Consider the following 14,337-nt stretch of genomic DNA (forward strand, 5'->3'; position numbering starts at 1 on the left):
TCTTGTGGTAGGTTTCAGCATTGTCACATCAATTTGCTTTCTGCTCTTGTGAAGTAGTGTGGCTGTGCCACTCTCCAATACCACCAATGAAGAAAAGTGTTTTGTAATCGGTTTTTTTATAGCCTGAATGTGTCGGAAAGTGAAATCCATCGAAGACTCTGAGCGCAACATAGAGGCAGTGTTGTAGTGTGACAATGTGTTTACTAATGGATTGAAAAATTCAAAAGCACCCAAACAAGTGTGAAAGACAAGAGAAGACTGGGATATCCACTCACCTGCACTACTTATGTGAGAACTGAACAATCCCATGATGTAACCGAATAACAGACAAGTGATTGTTGATGAAGTGGCAAACCAGATACATATTTGTCATGTATCTGCATATATTGTCACCCATAAAAGGCCAATTCTGGATCAATTCCTGGAAAAAGGATCAACAGTAAAAGTCAGCATTAAACAAAATGGTAATTATTTTGTGAGTCAAAGCTTGTGATTCAAAATTAACAACAATGTATGTTGTCCAACAGTGTTCTTTCTTTGATATGACACCATGTGTCTATATGTTGCTGCCCATAGTGTTCAGACTCTTTGGAATATGCTTTTAAGTGTTGGAACATCCTCCATACAGTCATGATACTGATCCACTGGATTTCCGTTTGTTTGGTCCAGTTAATGATGATTTAAGAGACCATTGATTCACTTCCAATGAAGAGATGCAGGAAGCAGTGCATACAGGATCCATAGAAATAAATGTCACACAAAATTTTATCAGTAATGACACGGGATATCAGATTAGCTCCTCCTGGAACCTGGCACTCGGTCTTTTCAAAACCCAATGGAGGCAACATCTAAACTCCAGGTGGAAATAACTTTGGAAATGGTCACAGAGCAAATAACCCAGTGCAGCCAACCCAGGATGCACAGACGGTGGTACTTCAGATAGCAAACCAAGCACCTGAACATATTCAATTCAAGAATGAATGGCAGTTTGAGCATCAGCAACCACAAATAATCTGACAGCCACCTTCTAGCAATTTCGGACCTCGTACAGAGCACCTGACGTGGCCAGCTATGGTAATACGACAGTAAAGTCCACAGGAAATCTTAAATGATGGCAATCGGAAGACTGCACGCCCAGTACAACATGGATATGGAACAGAACATCAGATAAGAAAATTACTAACTGACAATAGCCAAAAAGTATGCACACAGTATTAAGAACAGTTACAGTTAGAAAATACTATGGTTGCTGCTGACTGGTGTGTACCTTGGACGGAACGCCTGACATGGCTTGGATGGATGATGGACTGCCTATCCCAACATAGACATAAATCTTGGACTCGCTCCACACTGGGTTCAGCCACAGGAAGCACCTGATGAAGATTGCGGGTTATGCAATTAAAAAATCGTGCAAGCATGATGCAGATTTACTGCCAGAAAACCCTATTTCCCAAGATGAGAAAGCCTTGGCAGGAAAGCCTCAAGACCTACTTTAGTGCATATGTGCTTACTGCGTAACTGAAAAAAATATTTTGAAGGCATTTGGAAAGCTTGTGTTACACTAGTCCAATTACTACTTTGCGATTTGAACTGGTGAAATGTAGTGACAACCCAACATAAGATTCAGCTTTGTATTTTTCATACTTTAATAATTTTCAGTTGTTTATTGGGCCAGATTTTCATTCTGTTTTCTCGGGTCTTCTTGTAGGCATTTATGAATAACTTTATTTTATTTGTGCATATTCTCCAACATACCTGTTATGTTTACCTGCAGTTATCACATTCCCTTCAATATCTGCCTCTTCTAGTTGAGATTTTCTTTTATTCATTCTTCATACCTGAAACATCTTTTACTTTTTGCAAAATTTCATTTATAAATAATGATGCCTTTCATCTATATTAGTAGAACTCTCATGGGCTAAGATGCTGAACTCATTGTTTAATTAAACCTCGTATACCTCCGTATTCTTGGAAAAATTCTCATAGTCAATATTTCTGGCTTTCTGCATGATGAGTCTTTCTTTCTAGTGTTGTGTTTGTTTTACTCTGCATCTTATGAGTCCAATGTAGAATAAAAAATTAGACAGACTAAATTTCTTTTGTGTGTGATGTACATTATATTCAGGGGGATGCAATTTTGAGTACATTTCGTCATCCATCAAAAGGGATAAAGAAAGGATGGGCAGGAAAGCTACTGATTAGGACAGGACAGAAGGGAGCCTAACAGTTTTGTTTCATCTGATCTGTGAGGCAAAAACTTAATAATACACACATTAAAAAAAGTTGACTGTTCAGAGATGTCACTAAACCTGCCCAAAAATGTAAACAACCATGCATGAGCAGCTTCTATTAGTCTGAGGGGGTCCAACAGTCGATCAGTTCCAGTCATTCCACACAGGAAGGAGGTACATGACTTGTGTTTTCTGTAATTCAACCATGCCTACACAGTAAATACCGCGGTTTGATCATGTTCACATTGTTACTTTGCACTCTCAACAAGTGAAGTGTCCAACCCCCTCGGAGTGAACCAAAGGGATATAGTTTGGACATGGAGGAGATACAGAGAACAGGAACTGTCGATGACATGCGTCACTCAAGCCGCCCAAGGGCTACTATTGCAGTGGATGACAGCTACCTACAGATTATGGCTCGAAGGAACTCTGACAGCAACACCACCATGTCGAATAGCATTTTTCATGTGGCTAGAGAATGTCGTGTTATGACTCAAACTGTATGCAATAGGCTGCCTGACATGCAACTTCACCCCCGCCGTACATGCAGTGTGGTACAGATGGGCCCAACAACATGCAGAATGGACCGCTCAGGATTGACATCATATTCTCTTCACCTATGAGTGTCGCATAATCCTTCAACCAGACAGTTGTGAGAGATGTGTTTGGAGGCATCCCGGTCAGGTTGAATACCTTAGACACATTGTCCAGGGAGTGCAGCAAGATGGAGGTTCCCTGCTGTTTTGGGGTGGCATTATGTGGGGCTGACGTTTGTTGCTGGTGGTCATGGAAGGTGCCGTAATGGCTGTATGATATGTGAATGCCATCCTTCATCTGATAGTGCAACCTTATTGGCAGCATATTGGTGAAGCATTCGTCTTCATGGATGACAACTCGCACCCCCATCGTGCACATCTTGTGAATGACTTCCTCCAGGATAATGACATCGCTCGAGTAGAGTGGCCAGCATGTTCTCCAGACATGAATCCTATCGAACATGCCTGAGATGGATTGGAAAGGGCTGTTTATGGACAACATGATCCACCAATCACTCTGAGGGATCTACACCGAATCGCTGTTGTGGAGTGGGACAATCTGGACCAACAGTGTCTTAATGAACTTGGGGATAGTATGGCACGACAAATACAGGCATGCATCAATACATTTTCTATACAGGTTCCAGAAGTCTCAGAACCAAGATGATGCAAAACTTTTTTGATGTGAGTCAATTTGTGACACACACAGGAATTACTAAAATCTAATATGTGTGCTATAACTTCAAGCAACACCTGAAGATGAACCCATAGGGTGGACAGTATTCATCACTTAACCAAAATAATTTGGTATTACTCACAATACAATGATCAAAAAGTTTGGGCCACAATTCTGTGGACAGTTTTGTTTTGTTAAAACAGTGGAACATCGCATAATGAGCATAATTCATTCCAGAATCTTACTCATAATGTGAAACACTCATTAAGCAAAACAATTTATCCCATACAATTTAATATGAAATACGATAATGCATTCCCTGCAGACAAATACTAAAAGTTTTATCTTATTTGTGCCAATTATTCATAAAAAATTATACATGCAGTATTATGAACTCTATTATTCGCAATACATAACTCAATTCTTTTTTACTAGGAAGGTATATATAGTCATTTGTTTCTGCCAATGCTTCAACACTTGGCAAGAATGTGACACAGCATTATTGTCAAATAAATTTGTAGCACACCTAGCCACTGCTTTATTTGGATAATGATTTTCAATGTATGGTGCAACCGATTCCCATGCTTTTAGCATTTCTCTTATTACACCAGAAGATCATTGCTTCACTGTGTCCTCCTCCTCCCTCCTCCTCCTCCTCCTCCTCCTCCTCCTCCTCCTCCTCCTCTTCCTCCTCCTGTGAAGAACTCCTCTCCACAACTTCCTGCTTTGAAACACACTGCAATTTCATAAGTTCTTCAGTGGTCATTTCTTGGCTGTGATTTTCCACAGGCTCACCAATATCATTGTTATCCATTTCTTGTCCCATCCTCATGGCCAACGACACAATCTTGTTATTACCGGCGCCACAGGTACTGACTCAAATGGCTAAGAGTCACGTTTGACAATGCATTCTGGCCGAAGCTTCTTTCGAGCAGAAGTGAGAGTTCTCTTGGTAACCCCTTCCCATGCCATTTTGATCATCTTGACGCAGACGGCAATGTTGAAATGATATTTTCAAAACTATCTGAGAGTGAGATTGGTAGCTTCAGTCAACTCAGAGCAAGTCTCGGACAATGCTTTAGTGCAGAGCTTCTTAAAGTTAGAAATAGTCCGGTGATCCATAGGCTGGAGTAACATAGTGGTGTTGGGAGACAGAAATTGGATCTTGATGAATTGAAATTCTTCAAAGAGATGGTCATGTAGGCCTGTAGAATGGGCAGGAGTGTTCTCCATAAAAAGCAAGACATGGAGTGGTAGATTCTTCTCAAGCAAATATTTTTTCACCAAAGCACCAAACACTTCATCAATCCATTCACAAAAAGGATCACATGTCATCATTGTTGTTGGACCTCCACGCCACATTTAACCTGCTCTTTTGGACTTTACTCTTCATGAAGATTCATGGAGTTTCTGAAAGGTAAACAAGCAGCAGTTTAATTCTCAAATCATCGCTTGCATTGGCACATGATAGCAATGTGAGACAGTCTGTCATTGGCTTGTGACCTGGCAATGCATTCTCTTCTGCTGTTCTAAAGGTACGTTTCGACATTTTTTTACAGAATAGACCCATTACATCACAATTAAAAACCTGATGTGGCAGATAACCCTCAGAATCTATGAGCATCTTGAAGTTACTGATGAAGATCTTTGCTGCCATTGTGTCAGAGCTGGATGCTTCACCATGCCTCACAATGCTGTGGGTGTCAGTTCTTCTCTTAAACTTCTTGAATCACCCACAGCTTCTCTTAAATCTTTCTTCAGCCTCTGAGGATTCTGGCTTCTTCTTAACCAGGTTGGCAAAAATTATGTATGCCTTCTCACAAATGATGTTCTCATTAGTAGTGTCGCCATGCAATTGCTTTTTGTTTATCTATATAAGGAGCAACCTTTCAGTGTCATCCAGAACATGAAAACATTGTCAATCCCTTTAAAGCATCTATCTCTTTAATCTTGTCCTTGTTCATGAGAATAGTGCAAATAGCTGATGTAGACCAATTGTATATGCATGCTAAATCAGCAATGCTCACATCACATTCGCATTTTTCAATGAGTTTACATTTCATTTCTAAGGTTATTTTCTTTTTCTTATGGTCGTCTTCATGCAGATTTTTCTTCAGAATTATTTTTAAGAAGGTTATTAAAATTTGAAAACGAAACATTGTGTGAACACAAGTTTAGGACAATGTGTGAACACAAGGTGCAAAATGGCTGGTAATGTCACACTAAATCATTGTCACTTGTTATGCAAACATCGCTTGTTAAGTGAGTAATTTTTTTACAATTTGTTTTGTTCGTTATGTAAATTGCATGTTATGGGAGGTACTTATTAAGCAAGATTCCACTGTATCTTCAGGTGTCTTTAAGGTTTGTTGGAGCAAGTTATTAAGCTTTCAATATAAAGATGCTAAAAATAAAACTTTTCAAACTAGCTGTTCAGTTTCTAGTGATATGTGATGTTATTACACACAACTGTGTGTAAGACTTGCAACACCCAGGAAGAATGGGCTGAATCACCCCAAAAGTGGAGGATTTGTAGAACAGTGGAACTGTAATATATGATTAAGATTACAGAGATATGGAGTGCATGTAGGTCTAGCAGCAGCCTCTTTGTTTTACCAGACATGCCAATATTTTACACTATGCTCAGTTGGTACAGCCTTGGCTGTTGAAGTGTAAATGTACAAGCAAATTCTGATATGCGTTGTTGATTGCAAGGGGTGCAACATTGGCATGTGATTCAATTTTAATGGAACAGAATGATTGGTCTTTGGGATACGAATTTGTCATACCATGACATTATGGATTGAGGATGTGGGACTATTCAGTAGGACAGCAACAATCAGGTACTGGACCACACAATGTAACAACAGTGCAGGATGATCACTATCATATATACATGGCTCTAACTGACAGAACAATTTTTTCCACAGTTTTGGCTCAATGTTACAGCACTGCAGCCAGTGTCGACATGTCTGTATCAGTGAGTTGAGAATGTCTACTGAGTGCTGCACCGGTGGCATGCATGCCATTGCATTGACTTACATTTACCGGAAGACATCAACACGTCAGACTGCAATGGGCACATGAACATCTTATTGGCAAGCTTAGTCAAAAATTTAGTGTCCTCCTTCATTTTGCCCTACAGTAATGGCTGTGAATATGTTGGACCCTACTGTGGTGAACACAATCATGCAGACTGCATTGTTAAGCATCATAGCAGACAAACATCAGATGTGATGTTTTGTGACAACATTGGCTGTAATGTGACCTCACTTCCTATGTATTGAGGGCAGTCTGAACAGCACCAACTGCATCATGATATTTTTCCCTGGCCTGCACATTCACCTGACCCGAGATCCATTGGAAATGCATTGGATGTAGTCAGTCATCACCTTGTTCATTATGGCTATCGTGCAATCATTGTTCAGTGCTTTGTTGATACACCTACAAATTATGTGGCAGTGTTTTCCCCAGTAACAAATTCAGACATTGTTTGATTCTGTGCCACAATGTTTAGATGCCCTGATTTCAGCACATGGTGGCTTCACAGTGTACTGCATTCTTACAGTATAAATTCATATACAGTTCTGTGATTCTCGTCGTTTGAGTATTGTCATTGTAAGTAATCTTTTGAATAATTGCATTGTAATCATGTGTCTCCTTGACGTTGTAATTTTCACCAGCAGTAGTATATGTTGATTTTGTACGCACTCGTAGGGTTACATAACACATTTTATTAAAGTACGTGTCCCATTTTATGCCTGTACTGTAAATTTCTGTTATTGTGAGCCTCATACATTGATGTTAATTTATGTATTACACTGTTGCAGATTTTCACCACCGAAGAAATATAACTGAGAGTGTGAGTAACACAATGAAAATGATGTTTCCGTGCAACCAATGTGAAAAAGTGTTTTCTAGGAAAGACTGCTTATCATCTCATGTAGCCAACATACATGGTCGCTTACGTGGGCCTTTTCGATGTCAAATTTGTGGTAAAATATCAAAAAACAAAAGAAGTTTGAACTCTCATGTATATGAAAAGCATAGTCTTCCTAATAAGGCCTCTGCTTCTATTAAATCTTTTCCTTAATTTTGTTACCTTTGCCTTTAGTTTGACAGTACTGCATATTGACAGCACTGTTTATTCAGTACAAATGAGAAAGGCAATTGTGGTAGAGCTGACAGAAGATTAGAAATTCTAAACGTTAATCTTGAGCAGAAAGATTCCAATATAGCCAGAAAAATATAATTTGGAGGTAAGATACTGATTAAGATGTAAGCAAATGTATGAACAAGTCAGACTGTATGCAGATTGGAAAGAGTGACAAGCTTTTTCCTTTGTAAATTCCAAAAGCCAATTGCTAGAACACAGAATGTTATGAGGAAAAACATCATATTGCTGCTCCCATGTGAAGTGTTTCAATTACAGTCTGGGGTGAGCAGCCAGAGATAGCATGTGTGGGGGGGGGGTGGATGCGCTTGAGGTGTGGTTGTTTGTGTGAATGCGTGTATGTTTCTCTTTTCTGTTGAAGGCTTTGGCCATAAGATTAATGTGTTACAGTCTTCTCATTGTGCCTGTATGCAACTCGATGTGTCATATGTTGTGAGCAGCAATCTGTCCCTTCCATAGTTGTTGATATTCCAACCTGAACAATACCCACAGTCAGCATCTTTCTTCAAGAGTTCTTGGAACCGGGGTGAAGCAAAACTTTTTTTGATATGTGTATAACACACTTTTGAAGATTTTGCAGTTGTTGAGTTTCATGCAAATGGCCCTCAATTCTAAAAAGGAGCTTGTAGTGGAGAAATGTTGGTGCCGTTTGTTTTATTTAGCACTAAGACCCACAATGTATCTAATTTCGATTCTTCTTATTTCTTATTGAAATTATTTTTGTGCTTAGGAATTGCTAGCTTAATAATTACTAGATCTTGTAAGCCACAGTATCAGAGAAACAAATTTGGTGGTTGCCAGGTTCTGGTGCATGATCTGCTACTGCTGATTTATCCATCTTGTGTGGGCAACAGTTGCTGTTATCTTTCTTAATGCAGTTGTTAATGCCTCTTTTTGAGTTCCATGTACACTAGACCCCAAGTGCAAGCGATTTTATATACTCTTGTTGTGGGAAGCGACCTGTGTAGGTCCTTTTCAATGTCCAAATATTCATGCCCCTTTTTCTGTTGGTTTAAACATTGTATCAATACCAACTTTTCTAAGTACTTTTGTGATGCAATCTGTGGCAGTTTTTACAAATGGAAGGAAGTCATTCCCTTTGGTTGGTTCATTTTCAGTGTAAGACTAGATCTTTTAGGATTTAGTGCCATATTTATCTCATTGTCAGAGTTGCTGTTTCTTATGAAAGCTGTTCTTAAATGATCAAGCTCATCCCCCAAGTATGGTGGTTCACATATTTATTTAACCCGGTCCACCAATGTCTTGATCATTCCTCTTTTCTGGCTAGAATAATGACTGACATTTCTGTGAAGGTATCTGACCTTGTGCCCTAAAGTTCCATCACATTTTCTAAGTACCTTCACATTCAAAAATGAAACCTGACTGTCTACCTTGTTTTCCATTGTGCACTTTATTTTAGAATTAACATTATTCAGAAAATTTAGAAATCCTAAACCAACTAATGGGAAAATTTACCTTCCATCTTTGAAAAGTGATATAGATCGCATGAGAAAAGTATGCAACAAACTTGCTATTGATACAGTGTTTTAACCAACAAGAAAGGTGCATGAATATTTTAACACTGCTGTAGGACTACATAAAATCCCTTTCACTTGCGACCAAGTGTACATAGGAACTACAAAAGGAAGCACTGACACCACCTTACAGAACACGAGCAATTGTCACCTAGGCAAGACGGATAAATCAGCAGTAGCAGAGCTTACACTAGAACCAGCAAATAACCAAATTTGTTTCTTTAACACTTTGGTTGTAGTGAGATCTAACAATTATTACACTAGGATATACAAACAGGCCATAGAAATTCATAAACATAACAACATTTTCAACAGAAAATAAGAAGGATTGAAATTAGACAAGCTGTGGGCCTTATTGCTAATGAAGCAAACAGTGCCAACTTTTCCCCACTACAAGCTCCTTATCATACACTGGTGTGGCTCCACAATCTTAGACAACAGTCTGGTGAGGTCACAAGCCGAGAGTTGTGTAATTACCTATAAACAGTTCAGCTTGCTAGGCTCGTTGAGTATTGTAAGTGCTTTCTGAGTTATTAATGCGTCTGATGATGTCTCCAGCAGTGAAAGACAAAATATTAGGCAAAAAATTATGCCTTGATACAAATGGATGTGGATAATGAATGTTTGAATGTAAAGACTGTCTATGGCTTTTGACGTTATATCTGAGAAAAGGCAAAATGTTTGTTGTTCAATGCTGAAGAAAAGTTTTGATCACTAATACAGCTCTTCATAACTTCTATATATGGCCTCAGTTATTGAAACATTATAACTCTTACTGTAAATGTTTACGTATATAACTATGCCCAGTAGTACTGAAGTATAGCTGAAGGAATTTAGAAGTTCATGGAAAGGTGGAATCATAATAAAATGGCATATGTATGCTGATAATTTTAGAGATTTTTACCAAAATGGAAATAAACTTTATTGAAATGGGCAAATTTAAGGATACAAATCTTGACAGTAGTAACTTGAGTATATGAGGCAGAGTACATTGTGTGCAGAAAAAAATGCAGGTTCCTTTATCTCTAATGCAGCTTTTGTGTGTTAAATATAAACTGATTAGTGATGGCAGAGCTGATAATACAACCATATTAATGTTCACATAACACTTTTTTGTATATATTTTGTAAAGACCTGTAGTTACTAGGGGAAAAAATCTCCCAATTCTTCGTACTCCTTAATAAGATCTGATAATGTTTAGATAATTTTGCTATATAGTTCATATTCTTAATGTTCCTCAATCTGAAGACTGGTTTGATGTAGCTCTCCATGATAGTCTGTTGTGTCCAAGTGTTTCCGTCTCATCACAACTGCTGTAAGCAACATCTATTTGAACCTGCTTACTGTATTCAGACCTGTGTCTTCCAGTATACACTAGCTGATGTAGCTCAGTGGTAATCCCTGTCTGGCCGTCGGGGTGACAATTTTTTGTGGTATCCTTAAATTTCTTAAGGCATATCCCGAGTTGATTCCCAAGTGGACATGACGCTAATATTCCTTCCTTCCTTCTTCCTCTGCAATTGTTACTCTCCACATACATTTCATTGTTATTTTAGCTATTCTTTCACGTCATGAATTGTTCCTGTTTGTTGCTTCATTTGCTACATTTTTATATTTTCTGCATCTATATAAATACCCAGCAAGACACTGTACAGCGCAAGGTGAAAGGTACATCAAACATCTCTCCTCCATTAAATTAAATAATTTATTATCTCATTTGTCTTTTAAGGCTTTCTGATGGGCCTTTTCTTTTTCCCTAATTTTGTTTTCTGTTGCCTTCACTATTTCATTTTCCAAAGCTACTCACTCATCTGCTGTTGTATTCCTTCTCTCTCTGTTTCAGTTAGTGATTACCTAATGCCCCCTTTGAATGTCTCAAAAATCCAGATTATTTCAACTTATCCTGGCCCCTTCACTTTAGTTTCTTACCCTTTTTCAATTTGTTCAGCTTGAGTTCACATTTCATAAATAATAATTATGGTGGATCTTTACAGTTGGTGCTGGTAATGCTTTGGAGTTTAAAATCTAGTTTCTGTGTCTCTGTCTCTGTGTGAAAGTTTCCAGTGTCTCCAGCTCTCCTCCACATATACATCCTTCTTTCGTTATTTTTAAATCAAGGGTTTAAACAATTACACAGTATTCTCCCCAGATTTTACCAGAAGTGTTCCCTTTTATTTCTAGTTCATACTCTCCTGGTGTTTTTGCATCGCTTCCTTTTCTGACTATTGAATATCAGTCCCCCATCCCAATTAAATATTCATCTGCCTTAAAGCACTAACAAATTTCTTTTGTGTCATCAAACTTTTTTCAGTTTCATCATCATCTTCAGAGCTAGTAGACATGTTTACTTCCGTACTGTAATAAGTTGTGACTTGCTGTCTGTCTTGACTATGATGGTCCATTCGTTACACTGTTTATAGTAGTTCACATGTACTTTCATTTTCTGTTTCATTATCAGACCCACAACTGGATTACACATATTTCATTTTGTGTTCATAATCTTGTACTCACCTGAACAGAAATCCTGTTCTTCCTGCCACCTTACTTCATATTTTCCCAATCTTTCTAACTTCGACATATCTATTTGTCAGTGTGACTTATATTGAATTACACAATGGAACAATGAAGCTGCAGGTTGGAGGGACAAGTGCAGAAGGTAGCCCCACTACCTTTTCTGCATGCTCCCCCCACTAGTTGCCTTACGATACACTTCAGTTGTCACTAGTCAGAAGCTTGTGACCTGCATGTGTAGAGCCTAAACTGGCAAACTAAACTGTCTGGCATATACATTTCAAGGCACTAACTTGAAAATAATATGAAAGCTGTACTTGGCAGACAGCAGATTGCAATGAAGATTTTCTCACCAGAAACAGACTTGTTTAAAATAATTTGCGACTGCAAAACCAAATGTCAAGAAAAGTTTAGAAAATACTGTAGTGAAACAGCAGCCTTTCCATGGTAATGTACTCTGGGGTGGTTCAGGAGGTATATTACAGCCAATCACATTTTTACTGGTCAGCTGTTAAATTATAAAGTTATTTCAGTTTTGATTAAGCAAACATTTAAGCATTTGTTTTGCCTGTTAATTTTAACCTCACTACAAAGCAGGAAAAACAAGTCTTCTGCTACTCACAAGTAACAGTGACAAACATGCCAGCACAGGCAGTTTATGTCTGGCGGCTGTTGTGTCTTACATTATTATTATTATTTTGGGGAGAAAGTGCAAAGGCAAAGGGAGGGGGGAGAAGGAATAGTGTTTACAATTTTGGGAGGAGGAAGGAACAGGAAAAGCTTATAGTTGTTTAATTGTCCTGTTCTGAAGGCACTCTGTTTGATGAGGCATTTGAAGCAACGACAATGCTGTCAATGAACTTTCTTGGACACTTTACTTCAGAAAATCGATTTCCTGCAAATTCTCGGCATGGCATACACATTTTAGAACAAAAGCAGTCTTGTTTGCAAAATTATGTTCTTATAGATATTGAATGATTTTGCAACCAAGACTGTTATTATTCTGAAATAATTTAAAACTGGTTGCTGTAACACCCTTTCGCAATAGACAGGCATAATTTTTACATACATATTTAATTCAGTCTTCCACTGTGACATCATCAATGGCTTCCTCAAGTATATTCTGCACATCTTTCATTTTGAATGTCCAGTTTTTGGATACAACCTTTCCTTTCTCATTTAAAGCACTGACTATGCTATCAACAAGCATTTCTCAGATGTCTTGATACAGAAAGTTGTTTTCTTGCACATTTTCAGCATGACATACACACTTAATGCTGTCTTCACTGCGACATCATCAATGGATTCCTCAAATAAATTCTATACATATTTTTTTCTGAATGTGTAGTTTCTGGATATGACCTTTCCTTTGCTATCAGATTGTATTGGCGTTGATAAGGATCAGCTTGACAATCTCATGGCACACTTCTGTTGCTAAGCTGTCAAGTTCAAATTGACTGTGAATGTGCTTGTGGTGCTTGACTTCCTTCCAACATTTCTGCTTTTGCATAGTGGCCCAAAATTCTTCTAGCCAGTGTCCAATTTCTTGCTTCTTTATATCTGACTTAGGAATTGTCTCCTTTTTTCTTGAATGATGACTTGTGATAACTGTAACAGTTACACAGTTCTCTTATAAACTAAGTAATAAATCTAAAAACCAGTGTTTAAATACACCACTCTTCATGATAATCACTGGATTTGTAGGATGTAAATATTAGCTTTGCACTTTTGATGAAGCCATATTCAGATGATCATTCATGACAGACAGTAAGTATGTTTCCTTTGCCAACTGGTACTTTCAGACTGTCATTACCCTTTGAATTCTGCTAGGTGTGCTTTCTGGAGTGATTTTGATTTAGACAGGTCTCATCAAGATAAATAATAAGTTGGTATGAGGATGGTTTGAAAAATTCTTGGAACAGAATAGAGAAAAAGTTCTTACATTACTGAAACTTTTTTTTATTTTTCAATGTAGTATCCTTGTAGTTTAATGCACTTGATCCAGCGATGTTCTACTGCCTTAATCCCATCTCGAAAATGAGTTTCCTCCAAGCCTGCAAAATAGTTGTCTACTCTGGCTATCAATTCCTTATTTGAACTGAATCTTCATCCACCAAGAAAAAAATTCAGTTTTGGGAAGAGATGGTAGTCTGGCAGAGCCATATCAAGTGAATAAGGTGGGTGTGGCAACAGTTCATACCTTAGTTTGTGTAATATTGCCGTGCTGATGGCAAATGGGGTATGAGTACGCATTGTCTTGATGGAAGACGACTTTGTTCCTTGCTAAACCTGGCCTTTTTTCACGTATCTTTTGTTGCAATTTGTCGAGGAGGTTAGCATAGTATTCTCCAGTAATGGTTTGTCCAGTGGGGAGATAATCTACGAACAGAATCCCCTTCGCATCCGAGAACACTGATGCCATGACCTTTCCCGCCAAAGGAATTGTCTTTGCTTTCCTTGGTGGCAGAGAACCAGCTTGTTTCCAATGCTTTGACTATTGTTATGTCCCTGGGTATAGTAGTGCACCCAAGTTTCATCTGTGTTCACAAGCTCGCACAAAAAATCTTGTTCGTTTCTCCTAAAATGCACCAAACATTGTTCCAATGTGTCCAGTCTCATGCCTTTTTGATCCAATGTCAAGAGTTGTGACACTCATCTTGCAGATAATTTTTCA

The 14,337-nt window shown here is 38.3% G+C and overlaps 1 protein-coding gene across 10 annotated transcripts in view; it reads left to right on the top strand.

Annotated features, from left to right (window-relative positions):
* The window catches only part of LOC126358278 (modifier of mdg4-like), a 342,870-nt gene that overhangs the window by 245,421 nt on the left and 83,112 nt on the right, over window positions 1-14,337 (top strand). The window contains exon 6 of one of the 10 annotated variants that reach the window (XM_050007539.1): window positions 7,274-10,125. The exons of the other annotated variants lie outside the window; for them this stretch is intronic. Coding sequence (XP_049863496.1) covers window positions 7,274-7,536 — 263 coding nt within the window. The 3' untranslated portion in view covers window positions 7,537-10,125. Of the gene's footprint in view, window positions 1-7,273; window positions 10,126-14,337 lie in introns of those variants that run through there. 10 annotated transcript variants of the gene reach the window in all.

Source organism: Schistocerca gregaria, chromosome 1 (assembly GCF_023897955.1).
Source record: "Schistocerca gregaria isolate iqSchGreg1 chromosome 1, iqSchGreg1.2, whole genome shotgun sequence".
Taxonomy (NCBI): domain Eukaryota; kingdom Metazoa; phylum Arthropoda; class Insecta; order Orthoptera; family Acrididae; genus Schistocerca; species Schistocerca gregaria.